At 39.6% G+C, this 20134-nt stretch overlaps 1 protein-coding gene across 5 annotated transcripts in view; it reads right to left on the minus strand.

The window, feature by feature from the left end:
• GLRA2 (glycine receptor, alpha 2) overlaps nt 1-20134 on the minus strand; it is a 284008-nt gene that overhangs the window by 203460 nt on the left and 60414 nt on the right. For 3 of the 5 annotated variants that reach the window (XM_006835617.1, XM_006835619.1, XM_006835616.1), the window contains 2 exons: nt 17031-17098; nt 5923-6146 (listed from right to left, as the gene is read on the minus strand). In XM_006835617.1, the coding sequence (XP_006835680.1) occupies nt 5923-6146; nt 17031-17098 (292 nt within the window). Of the gene's footprint in view, nt 1-5922; nt 6147-16867; nt 16936-17030; nt 17099-20134 lie in introns of all 5 variants that reach the window. The other 2 variants (XM_006835620.1, XM_006835618.1) reach the window with 2 other exon arrangements.

Here is a 20134-nt window from a genome sequence, read left to right on the forward strand (position 1 = left end):
GGAGAGAACAGTCGCTGGAGAAGGATGTCATGCTGGGTAAGGTGGAAGGTCAGAGAAAAAGAGGAAGACCCCCAACGAGATGGATCAGCCAGGTGACATCATTGATGGCGTCAAGTGTGGCAGCGGTAGTGAGGTTGGCCCAGGATCAGACATTGTTTCGTTCTGCTGTGCATGGGGTCGCTATGAGTGGGTTCCAACTTGATGGCACCTGACAACAACAACATATTGGTGTTGTTAGGCGCCATTGAGTCTGTTCCAACTCATAAAGACCCTGTGTACAACAGAATGAAACGATGCCATCTTCATAATTGTTGTTATGTTTGAGACCTTTGTGCCAAGCGTCTTCCTGTTTTTCACTGACCCTCCACTTTTTGAAGCATGATGTTCTTCTTCATGGACTGGTCCATCCTGACAACATGTCAAAAGTACTAGAAATGAAGTCTCATCATTCTCGCTTTAAGGAACATTCTAGCTGTACTTCTTCCAAGACAGATTTGTTAGGGTTTATGGCAGTCACAGTACTTTCAGTGTTCTTTGCCAACACCATAATTGAAATGCATAGATTCTTCTATGGTTCTTTTTATTCATTGTCCAGCTTTCACATGCATATGAGGGGATTGAAAATGCTATGGCTTGGGTCAGGCAAGGTTGTATCATCTGCATATTGCAGGTTGTTAATGAGTCTGCCGCCAATCCTGATGCCACATTCTTCTTCATATAATCTAGCTTCTCAGATTATTTGCTCAGCATACAGATTGAATAAGTATGGTAAAGGATTAAAAACGCAGGCATACACTTTTCCTGATTTTAAACCATTCAGTATCCCTTTGTCTTTTCTAATGACTGCCTCTTGGTATGTGTACAGTTTCCTCAGTAGCACAATTAAATGCTTTGCAATACCCACTCTTCACAATGTTATCCATAGTTTGTTATGATCCTTTGCACACATTCAGTTGCCTTTGCACAGTCAATAAAGCACAAGTAAACATCTTTCTGGTATTCTCTGTTTTCAGATAGGATACATTTGATATCAGCAGTAGTGTCCATCATTCCCTGTCCTCTTCTGAGTCAGGCTTGGATTTCTGGCAGCTCTGTGTCAATGGGCTGCTACATCATTTTTAAATGATCTTCAGCAAAATTTTACTTGCGTGTGATCTTAATGATACTGTTAGAAAATTTCTGCATTCTGTTGGGTCATCTTTCTTTGGAATGAGCACAAATATTGATTCTTTTCCAATTGGTAGTCCAGGTAGTTGTCTTCTAAATTTCTTGGCATAGGTGAGTGAACACTTCCAGCGCTGTATCAGGTTGTTAAAACATTTTAATTTGTATTTCATAAATTCCTGGACCCTTGTTTTTCACCGATGTCTTCAGTGCAGCTTGGACCTCTTCCCTCAATACCGCCAGTTCTTGATCATATGCTACCTCCTGAAATTGTTCAATAGCGGCCAGTTCTTTTTGGTACAACAACTCTGTGCATTCCCGCTTTATGGGAGCAGGAAGCCTCATCTTTCTCCCACAGAGCTTTCAAACTGCTGACCCTGCAGTTCGCAGCCCAATTCGTAACCACTGCACTACCAGAGCTCCTTCATAGAATACTTCAATATTTCAAGTTGAGACTTGATTTTTTTTTTCTTTTCAGTTCTTTCAGTTTGGTTTTCTAACTTCATTTTTTTGTACATTTCATTATAATACTTGATTTTGCCTTCTCAAGCTACCCTTTGAAATTTTCTGTTCGGTTCTTTTACTTCATCAATTCTTCCAGTTGCTTTAGCTTCTCTATGTGTAAAGGTAAGTTTCAGCCTCTCTTCCGGCATTCATTTTGGTGTTTTGTGTTTTTTTTTCTTTTCTGTCTTCTTCTTCTGTGTGTCATCCCACAACTCCTCTGGTCTTCGGTCATTAGTATCTAAGGCATCAAAAATGTTATTGCAATGATTTCTGAATTTAGGTGGGCTATACTCCAGGACATATTTTGGCTCTCTTGGACTTGTTTTCATTTTGTTAAGAATCAACCTGAACTTGGATATGAGCAATTGATGGTCTACTCCATAGTCAGCTGATAAGACTGAGCTTCTCACAGATGTAATCAATTTGATTTCTATAATTCCGTCTGTCGATGTCCACATGTGTGTTGTTCTTGTTGTTGTTAGGTGCCATCGAATCGGTACTGACTCATAGTGACCCTATGCACAACAGAACGAAACACTGCCTGGTCCCGGGCCAACCTCACAATTGTTGCCATGCTTGAGCCCATTGATGCTGCCACTTGGCCAATCCATCTCACTGGGGGTCTTCCTCTTTATCTCTGACTCTCCACCTTACCAAACATGATATCCCTCTCCAACGACTGATCCCTCCTGACAATATGTCTGAAGTATTAGACGAAGTTTGGCCATCCTGGCCTCCAAGGAGCACTCTGGCTGTACTTCTTCCAATACAGACCTGTTGGTTCTATGGGCAGCCCATGGCACTTTCAATATTTCCCTCCAACACTGTAACTCAAAAGCATCAATTCTTCTACGATCTTCCTTATTCACTGTCCAGCTTGTATAGTCACCATTTATGTTGTTGAAAAAATGTACTTGCAAGGAATAAGTTATTGATGTTGCAAAATTCTATCGTGGTATCTCCAGCATCATTCTTATCACCAAGGCCATCTTTTTCCAACTACTGATCCCTCCTCTTTGTTTCCAGTCTTCTCATTCCAATTACCAGTAAATTATCAATGTATTTTGATTGCATGTTTGATCAATTTCAGACTGCAGCAGTTGGTATAATTCTGCAATTTCATCATGATTGGTATGTAAATTTGAATTAAGTGGTATTAATGGCCCTTCCTTCTTGTTGTTGTTGTTAAGTGCTATCAAGTTGATTCCAGCTCAGCAACCCTGTATAGGGTTTCTGAGGAGAGGCTGCTGTGCTTGAACCGCCGACTTTTTGATTCAAACTGACCTTGCAGTGCAGCGCATTAACCCTCAGCACCAGGAGTATGGATATTATCTTATCACAAACAGTGTTGTACTTCAGGATAGATCTTGAAATGCCCTTTTTTATGATAAATGTAACAATATTCCTCTTCAGTATGTCATTCGTAGCATAGTAAGTCACGTGGTTATCTTATTCAAAACGGCCAAATCAGCCCATTTTGACTCACTAATGCCTAGGATACCGCCGATCTTTATGCATTCCATTTCATTTTTGACAACTTCCAATTTTACTAGATTCATACTTCGTGCATTACATTCTACTTGTCCACAATGGGTGATCCTGCTGATCACAACATCACAGAAACACACAAGCTACCACAGTGCAACAAACTGACAAGCAAGCAGTGAATACCTTATTTTGTTGTTGTTGTTGTTGTTATGCACCATAGAGTCGGTTCCAATTCAAAGCAACCCTACACACAACAGAGGAAAACCCTGCCCAGTCCTGTGTCATCCTCACAAGTGTTGTTACATTTGAGCCCATTGCTGCTGCCACTGTGCCAATCCATCTTCTTGGAGTTCTTCCTCTTTCTCTCAGACCCTCCAATTTACCAAGCATGATGTCCTTCTCCAGGGGCTGGTTGCTCCTGTGATAGCATGTGTGACGTATGAGAGATGAAGTCTTAAGGAGCATTCTCTCTGTACCTCTTCCAAGACATTTGTTTTTTCTTCTGGAAGTCCATGGTATTTTTAATATTCTCCTCCAACACCATAACTGAAATGCATCAATTCTTCTATGGTCTTTCTTGCTTTTTGTCCACCTTTCATATGAATATGAGTTGACTGAAAATACCATAGCTTGGGTCAGGCACATCTTAATCATCAAACTGGTCTCTGCTCTTGAATGCTTTAAAGAGATTTTACAAAGCAGATTTGCCTAATGTGATATGCCCTTTGATTTTTTGACTGCTGTCTTCATGAGTGTTGATTATGGATCCATGAAAAATGACGTCTTCGACAACTTCAATCTTTTCTCTGTTCATCATGATGTTATTTATTGGTCCAGTGGTGAGGATTTTGGTTTTCTTTACATTGAAGTACACTACATACAAAAGAAGGCGCTCTGGTAGCATAGTGGTTATGAGTTGGGCTGCTAATCTTACAGTCTGCAGTTTGAAACTACTAGCGATTCTGTGGGAGAACGATGAGGTTTTCTGCTCCTGTAAAGATTTACAGCCACTGAAACCCTAAACAGGGTCGTTATGTGTCAGAACCGACTCCCCAGCACACTACAACCACCGCCATATACAGAATTTTTTATCTTTATCAGTATTTTAAGTCCTCTTCTCTTCCAGCAAGCAAGTTTGTATCATCTGCATATCACAGGTTGTTAATGAGTCTTCCTCCAATCCTATTACTCTATATTGTTGTTGTTGTTGTTGTTAAGTACTGTCAGGTGGATTCTGACTCATAGTAACCCTGCAAAGGGTTTTGAACTACCAACCTTGTGGCTGGCAGCTCAATGCTTATCCTACAGCGCCACACCAGGACTGCATACTTTATATTGCTGTTGTTAAGTACCATCGGGTTGGTTCCGATTCATAGCGGCCCTGTAAATGGTTTTCAAGGAGTCACTGGTGGGTTTGAACCACCCATTTTGCATTTAGCAGTCCAGTACTTATCCTGCAGTCCCACACCAGAACTCTTGTACTCTATATTGCTGTTGTTGTTAAGTGCTGTCGAGTCAATTCAGACTCATAGCAACCCTGTATAGGGTTTCCTAGGATCCACTGGTGAATCTGAACTGCCTACCTTGCAGTTCAAACCGACCTTTGGGTCCAGTGTATTATCCCACAGCACCACACCAGGACTCCATACAACTGGACTTGGTTATGTTTCACTAAATTTTATTTATAAAACAGGTAGCCGACTATGGCCAACAGCTGAAATCCAGTTGGCTTCTTGTTTTATAAATAAAATTTATTGCAACATAACCATGTCCCGTTGTTTGCATCTAGTCTCAGGGTATCATCACACTATAATAGCAGAACTGAATAGTTGAGACAGAGACTTTATGACCTGGAAAACTTAAAATTCATAGTAGCAGACCCATTGTGTAAAATGTTTGTGGACCTCTGCTCTTCAACGGGGTTTCAAAAATTCTGTAGAAAAATGTAATTGAAATCTAGTGGAATTTTTCTATTAGCTTTTTGAAGTCCCATCTGATATCATTCATTCTCACAAGAGCACTCACTGATAAAAATAGTGTTTCCCATTTTACAACTAAGGAAACTGAGGGTAATAGGTGAAGGAATTTAGTAAGCTTGGATTTGATTCTAGATCTGTCTAATTCAAAAAGAAATCATTTTCCCACGCTGTACTCCTGAATGGAGTCCTGGTGTGGCATTATAGTCATGTACTCATAAATACAGAAATAGTCAAAATATAAGGAAGGAAGAAATAAGATCCTTAAAGAGTCACAGAGAAACTAAGATCAGAGTTCAGAAACCAAAATCTACTGTCATTGAGTTGATTCCAGCTCATTGTTTAGAAAAGGGAGAGATTACACGGAGCCGGGGAGGTAAAGATACTGAAGAAGATCACCTTTGAATATAAAATCCCAAATCCATGAAAATGAAAGAGCTCAAGGTCACATAGTTAGATAGAAGCAGAGCTGGAATTAGAACCGGCTCTCCAGTTCATGCAGCCTATCTGTTACCATGCTGAGCCATTGTTTTAAAAAAGAGTTGAAGGTTACAGAGTGGCAGGATTGAGTTCAATGATAATTTCTTTATTTGAGTAATCCTATTATTCTCCCAAATGTATTTGTATTTGTGGTGAGTCACATTTCTGAAACCATGGGAACCTCTGCCTGTCTCCACCAAGTCTAAGTCACCAAAGTCAAATCTTCATGTACATATTGCCTGAAGAATTAAGCAGCTCTACCCCAGCAGAGAAATGCAGACATGAACAGAAGCAGTCTGTGGAGGCTTACCTAATACTGTAGAGCACTTTGCCGTTTTTTGAAATCCGTAGCAATTTGTTGTCAGTGGTGACATCATGGAAGTTGGCTCCCTTCTCATTGGCAAAGAACAAATCTGGTTTCCAAATGGAGTCTAGCATAGATGGGTCCAAATCCAGAGAATCATCAGGGTATTCGCTGTATGCCAGCCGTGAATCATTCCACTGTTGTCTCAAAAAAATGTTCACACGATAGTCCTACAGAAATGCCATGCACAAGAGTTACTTATTACCCATGCTGACATAAGAGACCCAGCTCCATTCCCCCTTTACTCTTCTATAACATTGGTGCCGGAGGAAAGCAGGCCATGTCCACTTTGGTCAAAATAAACCACTTAGGCCTATGGGGATGGACAGTAGAGAAAGAAGGAAGATGTAACCAAACCAGAGCACTAATGCAACAGGTGGAGTTTGATTGAATATATTTTATGTTTAATTTAGACTTTCTGAGACACAATAATAGTAACTCAAGCTGATGTTGCTATAGAAAAAGGTAACAGCAACTTAAGAAATCAGACTGGGAAGACAGATTGTCAAATTAAGCGGATTCATTTTCCAAATCAGAAACGACATGTTTCGGAGAGAACTCTGGGCAGAAGGAAACTCACTCGATAATTTGGGTAGGGGAAATCTTATTATAAAAGTGACATGATGGAGAAATATCTTTAAAATTCATCAACATAATATTAAAATGCTTCTTGTTGACAAAAGAATTCCCTCACAGTTTTAAAAATTATTAAGTATTTTATTATTTCTCTGAATGGGCTGTAGCTAGAGTAGCCAATATGCTGCTTCCTCAAAACAGAGATCTCTGTCATCTTTCTCTAATCTGAATACAGTCTGACAAAAACCCTCCTTCCTATTGGGAGCCTCGAGTATTCCTCTGGCATTCCCTCTTCTGGCGAGTTCCTTTTGTACTAAGGAATCACCTTGGCTGCTCTCCTGCGGACTTCTACTTGAAGATATTTAAGCTCATGGAAAGTGTTGCTTAGCTTGATAATTTTAAAAGCTTAAAAAAGGCTTCAATTGTATTTCTTAGTCAAGTTGGACTAGGGTTCAGACTTAATAGTTGTCCATTCCTGTCACCTGTGGTAATTTCGGGTTGTAGATTCTTATTTATTTTTTTACTATTTCCTTTACCATTTTCATCCTCATTTACTCCCTCTCCACATCTTCGACACCTGGGTTTTTGGTTATTGTTGCCTTACTCTAAATGTGACTAGCTTGTCCTGTTTTGCCTAAAACTTTCTCAATTTTGATCTTGAAATACCCACATCTAGGACAAGCCCTCAGTCTCAGGGAAATTGGGATGATCGGCCACTTTGCCAGGTACCATGGAGACCACTTCAGAATGGTCAGTTTGGGCCAATTTCCTCAAGGTCAAAAGAAAAAAAAGGGTAAGTTGCAAAGATCATTGTGAATCAAAAAGAGCTTCCAATGCAGTTTTTTCTACCTATTTGCTAAACTATCTAAATTCTTGTTACTAGTCGTTTCAAATGCAGTCATTCTGATGATAAGGCTTATAGAACATTTTGAAAGTGGCAGCTCATGGCAAGGGTGCTCAATGTAGGCTGAATGAAAGCTAACAATCAAGTAGCTACTAACTACTGAGAACCAATCATCAAAACTCAACTCATTTGGAAAGACTAAGATGTTAAAAGAAAATGATCTTGGGGTTATGCATTATATAAAATGAGTTTCTGACTTGGAAAATTTATTAACTGATATTTATTTGGGATTATCCTAAATCTGCACAGCAAATTTTAGTCGGAAGAAAGATGAGGCTTTCTACTCCCGTAAAGATTTACACCCTTGGAAACCCTGTACAGGGTTGCTATGGGTCGGAACCGACTCGACAGCACTTAACAACAACAACATTGTAGTCCCAGCCAGGCTTGCATCCCATCCCATTTGCATTACTGCCTTTCCCAGTGGGTGGACCAAAGGAATGGTAGAACCTACAAGTTCTCCCAATTGCTCATTCCCAAAATTGCCCAAAAGGAACCAGAAGATTCAATGGGAACATGATTTACTGGAATCTGGGGAGGATTGTGTGAGTAAAAAAATGAGAATATTGATTTGTTGAAAAGTTAAAGCAGGGCTATTGAAAATATAACTCATTTATGGTTAAGTATGTACTAGATCTAGCCACTATGAGAGTTTTTTATAAGGTTTCCTGGAGAAAAAAGATGCAATTTCTCTCGTATTTGAAGAGCTATCCTCTTTATTTCCCTAGAGTGACAACCAGTTATCTTAACAAAATTAATTAGTATGGCTCTGTGTGCTTGTTTCAACAGGAAGTTGACAGAAAAGGGGTCACACTTTTTTGAAAATTCTGGAGGCAAAGAAAATCAAAGTCGGGGAAGTAAAGGCACCTGGAAATAAGAGCAGGAAATGAGTTAAATATCTTGGACCACTGGGAGGTAATAGAGGGCTTCCTAAGAGGTCATTCTAGGATGGGCAAGGACAGGAGAAGCCAGATAGGGAACAATGGACAGCAAAATCACCAGAGAGCATCATTGTAATCCTTCCTTGAACCTGAGAAGAAGGATCTAAATCTGTATTGAGAGACCTTTGAGGATACTATATTAGTGACATATAATATGAAGATATTGATCTTTATGAAAAAACATCTCAATTATAAATTTTTACAGGTAATATACATTTTTTTAAAAAAGGTTTTCCCATGAGTGTTCTTCTGTAGTGTCTCCTGGCTTCTAGTTTGAATTTTATAAACAGAAAATAATCAAATAGATTCTCCAAATATTGCAACTTTCAAAAGAGCACTGTGTTTATCATATCACAATAGAACTTTGAAATGAATGGTTGATTTTAAATAAATCAATCTCCTTATTTGTAAGCAAGGATAAATGCAGAAATTAGAGGAAAAAAACAATATTTTTTTATGCCACAATGCCAACAACTACATGACATAAGACTTTTGCAGAGCTTTAGATTGTAAGTATTTACTCTTTATAATGTATAGAAATAAAATTTTATCCATAATTTTATGTATGATGATATACATTATTCTGAAATCAATAGCCATCACTAGAATCTTTAAGAACACCAAAGGGCAGTCACAGAAGTGCATCCATAGATCTTAAGAAGTAGATAGCCAATCCCCCCTCCCACAATGCATCTGGAATTCTTTCAGCCCACTGTCATATTTAATATAGGGTAGAAATTTGACACATGTAATTTATGCACCATCTCTGTTTAGTTACAGATAGCTCTATTCACTCAGGATATTCTAAACCACAGGAGAATGTTTATATTGTTCTGTAGTCTTTCTTTGTCTTTATTTTTGCTTTTAGGTTTAATGAAATATTAAAGAAGAAGTAAATATTGAGAGACGTGCTTAAATGCTGACTGAATATTCTTTTACACTGGCTTCTCTCCCCAGGGGCAGATTCTACTTCAAATAAAATGACACATTTTCTTGTACTAAAATTTGTTTCCCTATGATTGACTGTTCGGATATTGGATTAGGTAATGAAAACATTCAAATTATATATATGAGGGTAAGTAAAAAAGTATTGCTACAAAATCATAGAAACCTTTATTACACAAAAATACCAAAATGGGAAGCGATTGTTTCTTCCCATCTCCTACATCTTGGTTTATACTCTCCTGAAGGCAGTGTTTCCATTTCTCTGACCCTTTCCCAAAGAATGCTGTGCTGTTGGATTTATACTACATAAAAATGGCAGTTTGGGCATCCTCAAGAGACTCAAATTGTGTTGCTTTGAAATGTTCTGTGAGTTTGTGGAACAAAAAGAAGTCTGAAGGGGCAAGACCAGGGCTAGAGGGTGGATGGGGTTAAGTTTCCCAACTAAATTCTTACAGGACAGCCCTTGCTACTCTCAAAGAATGAAGAGATGCTTTGTCATGATGGGAAAAAAAATTAAATTCCTCAGTGCAACTGTTCTGGCCTTTTTCTCAGTGATGTAATTTTCAGTTTTCTTGTAACTTCTTCCTAATTAAGCACCATGATCATCCTGTATCCTTTGAGAAAATCTATCAAGATGCTAACCCTTTGGAAACCCAAGAAACAGTCACTATAACTTTCTGAGCTGACTTTTTGCCTTGAATTTAACTGCCCCAGAAGATCCCCTCAGAAGGCACTGTTCGGATTGAACCTTGTTCTCTGCATCATATTGGTAAGCCCGAGACTTGTCCCAGTTATGATTCATTCCAGTAAGTTGTCTTCATTAGCTTTGATCTGGCTTAAAAGACTGATGGAAAGATTAGCTATTTGAGTCAAAAGCATGCTGAAGTCAAGTTGTTTGCATAATATTAAAAATGCCAAACCATGTGAGATCCCAATTTCAGTAGTTAGCCTATCAGTGGTAATTCTAGGGTCTTCTACCAGTTTCTGGACTTCGGCCACAGTTTCTTCATTTGTCAGAGTTGACGGTCTTCCCTCTTTTGGCTCTCCTTTGACATCTTCACAACCTTCCTTAAAATGCTTGATGTTGTTTGGTGTGGGTCAGCATTCCTATAAACTAGTTGCAAAGCTTTAGTGATTTGTGAAAATGCCTATCAGAGTTTTGCTAAAAAATTGACATTAACCCAGACCTCAAAATTGATTCTTCCCCTTCACATGGCACAAATTCCCGAACACTTAATTGTGCTCATGAGAAACATGAACATAGATCATGAGGCAGCCATTCAGACAGAACAAGGGGATGATGAATAGTGTAAAATCAGGAAAGATGTGTGCCAGGGTTATATGCGTTCATCATACTTATTCAATCTGTAGCTAAGCAAATAATCCAAGAAGCTGGGTTATATGAAGAAGAACTTGGCATCAGAAATGAAGGAAGTCTCATTAATAACCTGTGATATGCAGATGATACAACCTTGCTTGCTGGAAGCAAACAGGACGTAAAATAACTTACTGATGAAGATCAAAGATTTCATCAAAGTCTTCAGTATGGATTGCAGCTCGATGTAAAGAAAACAAAAATCCTCACAACTGGACAAATAAATAACATCATGATAAACAGAGGAAAAGATTGAAATTGTTGAAGACTTCATTTTGCTTGAGTCCACAATTAACACTCATGAAAGCAGATGTAAAGAAATCAAAGGCTGTGTTGCATTAGGCAAATTTGCTATGAAAAACCTCTTTAAAGTGCAAGCATGCCAGTTTGAAGACTAAGGTATGCCTGACCCAATCCATGGTATTTGAAATAGCCTCATATGCATGTGAAAGTTGGACAACGAATAAGGAAGACTAAAAAAGAATCAATGCATTTGAAATATGGTGTTGGCAAAGGATATTGAAAATGCCATGGGATATCAGAAGAACAAACAAATCTGTGTTGAAAGAATTACAGCCAGAATGCTCCTTAAAAGCAAGTCTGGTAAGACTTTGTCTCTCAGACTTTGGATCTACTGGCAGGGGGGAGCAGTCCCTGGAGAGGGACATTACGCTTGGAAAACTGGATTGACACAGTGGTAGCAATAAAGGACTCAAATGTAACAATTGTGAGGTTAGTATAGGACCAGGCCGTGTTTGGTTCTGTTGTTTATAGGGTCGCTATGAGTTGGAACCAATTCAACGACACCTAACAACAACCTAACAACAGTGGCACAAAAAGCACCCTTCTTTTTTGGAAAAGGCACCCTAATGAGAGTAAATGGAGTCCTAGTGTGCTGCTATAGTATAAGCTGCTGCTCAGAAACCCTATACGGGGTGACTATGGGTCAGAACCTACTAGCTGGCAATTAACAACAACTACAATGAGACTAAGACAAGTGTATTACTGAAAGAACTTGTCTGCAGCCATCTGCTTACCACAGAAACATGGTTAAGCATGTTTTCTTTGGACTAAATCTGTGCATGTAAGAACTGGACCTCTAGTAGCAATACTTTTTGACTTTCCCCATTGTAACATTTTTTTTTGCAAGCTATGTGTATTTATTTAATCTTCATTATATTCTTAACAAAAGGTAATTCAAGTACCTATATTTCATATTACTATTTCATATCAAATTTAGAATTTTTAAAAATTCACTTTTTCAGATTTGTTCAAATGCTATGCTCACTTCACAAAGAGGGCTTCCTCACACTTGCTTATTTTGTCACGATTATATCTAGGGTAACATTGACTTATAGAAATCACCACCCTGCTTCTCATATTCCTATTAAATTTTCCGTTTATCCTCTTATTATTTTATATATTAATTTTTCAGTCTGATTACAATATGTTGTTATCAAAGACAAGGACATGCTTGGTTCATTCCCCATAATACCACTCTGGTTTCCCTTCTGGCAACACTAGACTAATGTTTTCATCATCTCAATTACATGCTAGCCTTTAACATGGTAAGTTAGCCTTGAGGTTGAAATGATGGGAGCACTTACTTCATGGTGAATTCAGGCTTTAACACTGAGATCATGGTCCCCTTATATGCTAGTTTAACGTGAATGTCAGGCTTGTGGTAGATTTTCGATTCTCCCTTAAGAAGTCAGAAACAGGAATTGTAGCTACCTGCCATCTCATAAAAGTTAGCATCTCCTCCTGAAATGCTTATGGAGCTAAAGCATGAAAGGGAGCCTATAGTGTTGCTTCAGCAGTTACAGCATAGTCTGCATCCTCCAGGGAGGTGGTCTACCTTCTTATCAGACTTTCCCAGGAACATGATTTCAGATCAGAGCTAAAACAACTCTTCACCCTGCAGCAGCAACCTACGGGGCATGTGCCGACAGGGCAGAATTTGCTCTCTAAGTGAAGACTTTCTTTGAGTACGCTTTCACTTTGATCTCCCATCTTCTCAATGAGAAGGGCCAGGCTCTGCTTTGTGGCATGGGTAGTGATCTGGCATCCACAGTTCAAAGCACAGACTTTCCAACCATAGCTTTCCAGGCAGTCATTTGGAAGAACAACATCCTTGTCAGCTTTCTGATGGCTTCGCTTTGGGGAGGGCTACGTGCAGAGGGCATTCGAACACATGGAACCTTAAGTAGCATTACTAATATCCCCAAACTATGCCTTTACATCAGGAAAGAGGAAATACCACCCCATGCCCACCCCCGTAAATTCACTTGCCATTAGCAGCTAAAAACAAGGGTTTGGGTGGGAGCAAAGGAAGTGGTAAACTGAACAGCCCAAGCCTGTCTCCTCAATCATGCCTTACTAGTCTTCTAAGCCTTTGGGAATCACACACAATTTGTTCCACTGAATACTTTTAACACGTGGTCGACTATCAACGACCACCAACAGATCCTTGTGTCTCTTAATTAACAAAATAGGTGTTTTAGAATAATGTATATCATCATAATCATCCATCAAATGTTCACGTTAGAACAGCACAGATAGACATTGTCCTGTGGGTACATATCCCTGGAACTACTACGTGGAAGCAGTGAGAGGTGGTATTGGGTCTGTTCACGAGTGCATACTTTTTGGGCAAGCAATATCAACAATACTCTGGTGGAATTGTATCAACCATAAGAAATAACTCAGACAGGGTAGCACCAAAAAGAAAGAAAGAAAAAAGAAAAAATTGAATTCTTGAAACAGCTAATTACTGCTTCTTATTCAGAAAGCTTATTTCTTATTAAGGAGCTCTGGTAGCGTAGTGGTTACGAATCGGGCTGCGAACCTGGGCTGCGAACCTTAAGGTCAGCGGTTCGAAACTACCAGCCGCTCCGCGGGAGAAAGATGAGGCTTTCTACTCCCGTAAGGATTTACACCCTTGGAAACCCTGTACAGGGTCGCTATGGGTCGGAACCGACTCGACGGCACTTAACAACAACAACAACAACATTCAGAAACAAACATCCAACACTATATCCTTCAAAAATTCTTTCCTGAGTATGGAGTGAAAATGGGTTCTGAGAGAAAAGAGGGAAATAAACATGTTTAGAAACTCACACTTCTGAGGCCATCTTGGAAACATTCATTTCAGAACATGTTGAATGAGCAAAATTACATCCCCCAGGAAATAACACGAATCAATGTCCTCAACAACAATATTGTTGTGTGTTAAAGTTGGGGGTCAAATGGTTTTTACTCCTACTATAGACAGTGCAGGGGACATCTTGATTTTGTTTAAATTTTTTGTCCTATTTTTCTGAGTGAAATTTTGTGGAAGCGTGGCTGAATTCATGGAACTTCAAAGTTTTGGCGAAGGAAGCTTGGGCTGTGATGACAATCTCCAGGTGCATCAGCTGGGCTCCCAGGCAGGGTCTCGGGACAGCTGTGACCTGGGCAGCCAAGACCCTTTACATTGGAGCACTTCTCAGATTTTCAGAAACCTCTGGACAACATTTATTTAAATATCAATGCCTTAGATAAGAGGTTGGCAACCCAATGCCTGTGGGCCAAATTGGCTTTTGTAAATAAAGTTTTACTGAACACAGCCATACCCATTTTTTTACATATTGTTTATGACCGCTTTCATGCCAAAAGGGCAGGATTGAGTAGTGGCAAGCAAACAAGACTGTCTGGCTCTCGATGCCTTAAATATTTATTGTCTTGCCTTTTAAGGTGAATATTTATCAATTCCTACCCTAGGAGTCCTGGTGTGGCACTGTGAGTTAATGTGCTAGACTGCAAAGTCGATTTGAACTGCAAGGTTGGCAGTTCAAACTCACCAGCTGCTCCTCGGAAACCCCATACAGGGTCGCTATTGGCTGGAACTGACTCTACAGCACTTAACAACAACAACAACCCTAGGTGGCATGAGAATTTATTGTTTGACTTAAGCATGATAGAGTTTCAAAAAATATTTCGTTTAGTTTCACACCAAAACCATATTGAAGAGAGAAAAAATATTCATAAAAACCAAATGAAATTTGTAATTACATTGGCAGCTAAGAAATAAAATAGAAGAAGCGCAATACACATCACTCTTCTGACCATGCAATTTGATCTCTCTTGCACAGCAGAAGAGCCAGATCATTAGTATCATACTTGAGCCAGAATTTCTAAATTTTCTAATAGGAATCATGACAAAGGACACGTTACTAAGTGGCCAGGAAGCACTTCATCAGCCCATTTATTGAACACCTTTGGCAACTATTGAAGACAGAGGAAAACTAGGGTATCCACATTTTCCAATTTCATCTCCTTCAATGGTTCACTTTTTCTTGCATTAATGAACACTGAAAGGGTGCACATTTACATTTTTGATTGAGAGTAAAATGCAATGAGGAGATTTAATCAAAGCAACTTAGGAGTCTAATGAATGCAATCAGCATTAGGTCGTGCAAATATTGTCATTGAATGCCATCGTGTAAAGTTGGTGATGGTGATTTGGGCTTCTGGAAGCATGGCCCCTCAGTTAGCAGGATAGAACTAAGAGGGAAGCGACAGAAACTGAATGCCAAGCCCAAAGCCAGATTATTCTTTTCCTGGTTCACTTTTCATATGAGTCATTTTGTAACCTTATCAAAACGATCTTCTTTAGCCAAAATTCTTAACGTGCTCTATCTCGTCAAAGCCCTGGACGTCTCATTTCTGGACAATGCTGTGTCAGAATAATATTAAAATGGATAATAGAGTTGCATTATGTCTAATCTTGTCAGTGAAAAGAAATGGTAAAAGGTAAATTAATTCTTTCTAGCATCAAGGACACCACAAAGTACAGTGATTTATTAAGCATAGTCCTAGTAGCCTGAAAGAGAAATTTCTTAAGAACAGAGGAACATTATTTTCTGCCTTTCAAAGATATTAGGTTTATAATTTAACTTCTTGACTATCTCTAGAACATCCGCCACCATACGATTCAGTCAACTATACTTTATTTTGATTTCATCCAACAAGATGGCTCTATACTTTACATAGTCATGACAATTATATCCAGCCAATTAGTACCCCCCAAAAAAATTGTACAAAGACCAAGAAATTATTTCACCAAAAACGCAGTCGCCAGGTTATAGCTTATGTGGCAGGCAACATAACCACCACCACCACCATACTTATCTAAGATACTGTATCATAAACAACACTAATTCTATGATGTTTATAAGGATTCTTGATGGATTTCATAGGAATTTTTATGCCTACATGGAACATGTTAGCATATTGTCTATGATAAGCTTCTCATTAGTTTTATGTTATTTTTAGAAAAAGTCCTACATGTGATGTTGTTTGTATGGACTTGGGACTCCTTCCTAGTCTAACAAAATCATATTATGCATGTTTGTAAATATAATGCATATATGTATTATATAGTAAGCTCAGTACTTTGGTAACACTGAACTGCTAACCTTAATGTAGGTGGTTCAAATCCACCAGCCACTCCTCAGAAACCCTATATAGGGTCGCTATGTGTTGGTACCAACACAGTGGCACATAACAACGATGACATCATAGGGAAGCTTGACTGGGTTTCACTTCCATCACATGGAAAAGTCTGGCTATAACAAACATCTCGCAAACTTCAAAATTTGTTATGAAACGTTGTTGTTGTTAAGTGCCTTCGAGTCGGTTCTGACCCATAGAGACCCTGTACAGGGTTTCCGAGGCTGTAAATCTTTACGGGAACAGAACGCCTCATTTTTCTTCTGGGGAGCGGCTGGTAGTTTTGAACTGCTGGCCTTCAGGTTCGCAGCCAGATTTGTAACTACTACGCTACCAGAGTTCCTTATTAGAGGTGTGCATATTGCAATATCCTCAACTACACATTATGCTTATTACTGGCAATTTTACCTAAAACTTACCAAATGGTTCCAAAATTTTTGGGGCATGATGTATAGCAGATCACTGAATTTTAAGTAAGGAACACATGACTCATTACTTTTGAAAACGAAAGAGTACAAGTAATCAGCATTAGAAGTGAGTGGTATTGGAACTTGGCATTCGGTTAATGACTGACAAAAATACCACTGTGCTAGGGCTCTTCAATCCCACATCCCATCCTTCACACGATGGATGGCTTCAATGCTCAGTCCCACTCACCATTGTAGTTTCTGCTATTGACCCAAAGCTGTTGATAAATATGTTGCAGGTAACATTTACAGGAGGCCCTGCAAGTTGAACAATAAATAGAAAATTTGACAGGTTGCGTTCATGGCATAATCAAGTCATGCTTTTCTCTTGCCAGTGGCATTGTAGCACTTACCATGGTGGTTTCTGTGACCGATCCAAAACTGTTGATAAAAATATTGCAAGTAACGTTTACTGGAGGACCTGCAGAATGCAATAAGAATATTGCAATAGACATTGAAGCAAAAATACAGTTCCATCAACATCTGTGCAAATGGCTAGAAATGTGAATAAAATTTAAATGATGGTAAAATTGCAAACAGAAATTTTACCCAGAGGCACATAGTGATAGCATTCCCACTAGTCTTTCAGATAAAGACAGTTAGGCAATGATAACGTACCCTGAAGAGTTTTAGATTGGAAAAATGTAAGCTGAAGACTTCTAAATTGAACTCATTACTCTAAGTTGTTAACAAATAGTTCTTTGGGTCTTTCTTTGAGTTTAGAGTCATCAACTCTGTAGATATCAACAGACATTAACACCCATGGTGGTGAAACAGTCTGGACCATGTAGTTAACTGAAGCATCATCTTAAATCGTGGATGGGTAAGGACCACCCAGTTCTTTTTGTGTGACACCCTTTAATCAAATGGGTCTACTTTGCTTCTCTTGACACCTCTGAAGCTACCCAGTTCTTCTTTATATTCTGTGACTCCCAAACAATCATGGTGTACAGAAATGAATAAACAAAGAAAATGAAATTATGTTATGATATAAACACAAACAGGATGCCACTTCAGATCCATATTGTGGCCTTAAGACACAGGGTGCAAAGCAAGTGTTACTATACCTTAGGTGTATTTGGAAGCAAGTAAGAGATCGCTTTTCTCTATAGAGACCCAGTGACTAGCTTGTTTCCAGCCTCTTTTCCTCTTGCCCTTCAACAATGACCAAATCGCTGTCTGATGACTTCTGCCTGTGTGTTCTTGGTTTTTCTTTAATTCTACATTTTCTTTGTGAAAATATACACAGCAAAGGATACACCGTTTCAACAAATGCCACATGTACAATTCAGTGATATTGTCTATTATCTTCAAGTCATGCAATTGTTCTTGCTATCTTTTTCTAAATTATTCCACCCTCATTAACATAAGACCACTGTGCCCTAAGCGTCTCATCTAGTCTTTCTAGACGCTGTTGTCAATTGGATCCCACATTGATAAATGGCGGAGAGAGCTCAATGCCAAAGGCAGACATATTTTACTAGTTAGGCTAAACTGTTATTTGTTTCAAAGTTGACTTCTGGGAAAATCTGGCTTAAGGTTTAAGGTTTAAAGAGGATCTCAGGGAATATGTTTCCTTTGGGAATATGCTTGTTGCCCTTGTGGAGTTTTCTGGACCACTTTCTGAGATAAGAAAGTATTGTCCTGAGACATCTATTCATTTGCTCCTTTTCCCATGGAAATTTATCTCTCTCTTTCCTTAACAAAAGCCCAGCACCCTGGTGCAAGTAGGGGTGGATTATCCAATAAGCACAGGTAAGCACAGGCTTACCTGTGCTTATTTACTACTCTGTTGAAGAGCAGAGATGTCAGCTTGAGGACTAGGGTGCGCCTGACCCAGGCCATTGTGTTTTCAATAGCCTCATATGGATGCGAAAGCTGGACAGTGAATAAAGAGGATCGTAGAAGAATTGATGCCTTTGAGTTGTGGTGTTGGAGGAGAATACTGAGGGTGCCATGGACTGCCAAAAGAACCAATAGATCTGTTTTGGAAGAAGTGCAGCCAGAGTGCTCCTTGGAGGCCAGGATGGCTAAGCTTCGTCTCTCCTACTTTGGACATGTAGTCCGGAGGAAACAATCGTTGGAGAGGGATGTCATGCTGGGTAGGGTGGAGGGTCAGAGAAAAAGAGGAAGACCTCCAACGAGATGGATCGGCCAGGTGGCATCATTGATGGACTCGGGGGTGGCAGCGGTGGTGAGGTTGGCCCAGGATCGAACATTGTTTCGTTCTGCTGTGCATGGAGTCGCTATGAGTCGGTTCCGACTCGATGGCACCTGACAACAACAACAACAACAACATTTACTACTCTGTAATGAACAATTTGATCTAGGTTTCACCACATCCAATAATTTATGCCAGTATTTGCCAAGATGAGTTCTTCTCTGTGGTTACTTCCTGCCTTGCTTGGTTTTATTTTTCTCTTCTGGTTTAATCAAAATAACATGAACATTAAAAACAAGAAAAAAATGAGGAAAATATGTGAACCTCTTCACTAGAGATTAGAAACTAAGCACAAGTAAGTCTGTGCTAATCTTGCCTACTGGGTATTGCGTCCCTCTCAGAGATTGTAAATCTGAAATAAGTTTGGGTTCTGTAGGAAGATGCTGTGGGACTGGAAGAGAGACAGATGCCAGCCAGACCCAGAAGCAGGATCTTTAATGTGGTGGAAAATGTGAAACTATTCACTGCAGATGAGTAAGTAAGCACAAATCAGCCTTACCTTGTCAGATTGGATAATCTGACATTGGGTGCATGATACACACCAGTTGGCTCTGAACCCACACGCCAGCAGGATCTGAGTGAAGAGGAGTTTGGCTTCAGGCCTCTCTCAAAGACTGGTAGTAAAAACACAAGCTGTGACAGCGTGTGAGCACTGTGTTTGTACATTACAGGAGTTTATGTTGGCTCCCGGAGAAGAGGAAAGAAGATTTGAACTAAAACATCTCATGTAATGCCAGAGTAAGAACCAAGGAGTTCTGGTAAAAGAGATATGGTGCCAACTCCCATTGACCTGGAGATGAGAGAGAGAAGAGGAAGGGCTGGCCTACAATGTTCAATAGGCTCCGGTGAACCTGGGTGGAGACCTGGTTGGCCAGCAGTGTGGCAAGACCCTGGGACTCTTGGGCCCAGAGTCAGTGACATAGCCTCAGAGGACTACAGTGGAGAGTGAAGCATCCAGCTAATAAGAAGAGAGGGCATATGCATAAGAACACCCACACTTGTAGATAATACCCACTTGACCTGGCTTCAATGACTTGATGATCAGAGTTCAACTAGAAGAAGAAAGAAGAGATAAAAAAGAGTACTCTGATACAGTTTGATGAACTTGACCTACACCTATGGATGCAGTAGCTCAAAAGAGGGAACAAATTTTTTACAGCGAGGCTCATTCCTACTCCTCCATACACCATACACAGAGTAGACAGGGATGGGCCAATTGGACATTGGCTACCCAAA

The sequence above is a fragment of the Chrysochloris asiatica genome, unplaced genomic scaffold (assembly GCF_000296735.1).
Source record: "Chrysochloris asiatica unplaced genomic scaffold, ChrAsi1.0 scaffold00018, whole genome shotgun sequence".
In the NCBI taxonomy this organism is placed as follows: domain Eukaryota; kingdom Metazoa; phylum Chordata; class Mammalia; order Afrosoricida; family Chrysochloridae; genus Chrysochloris; species Chrysochloris asiatica.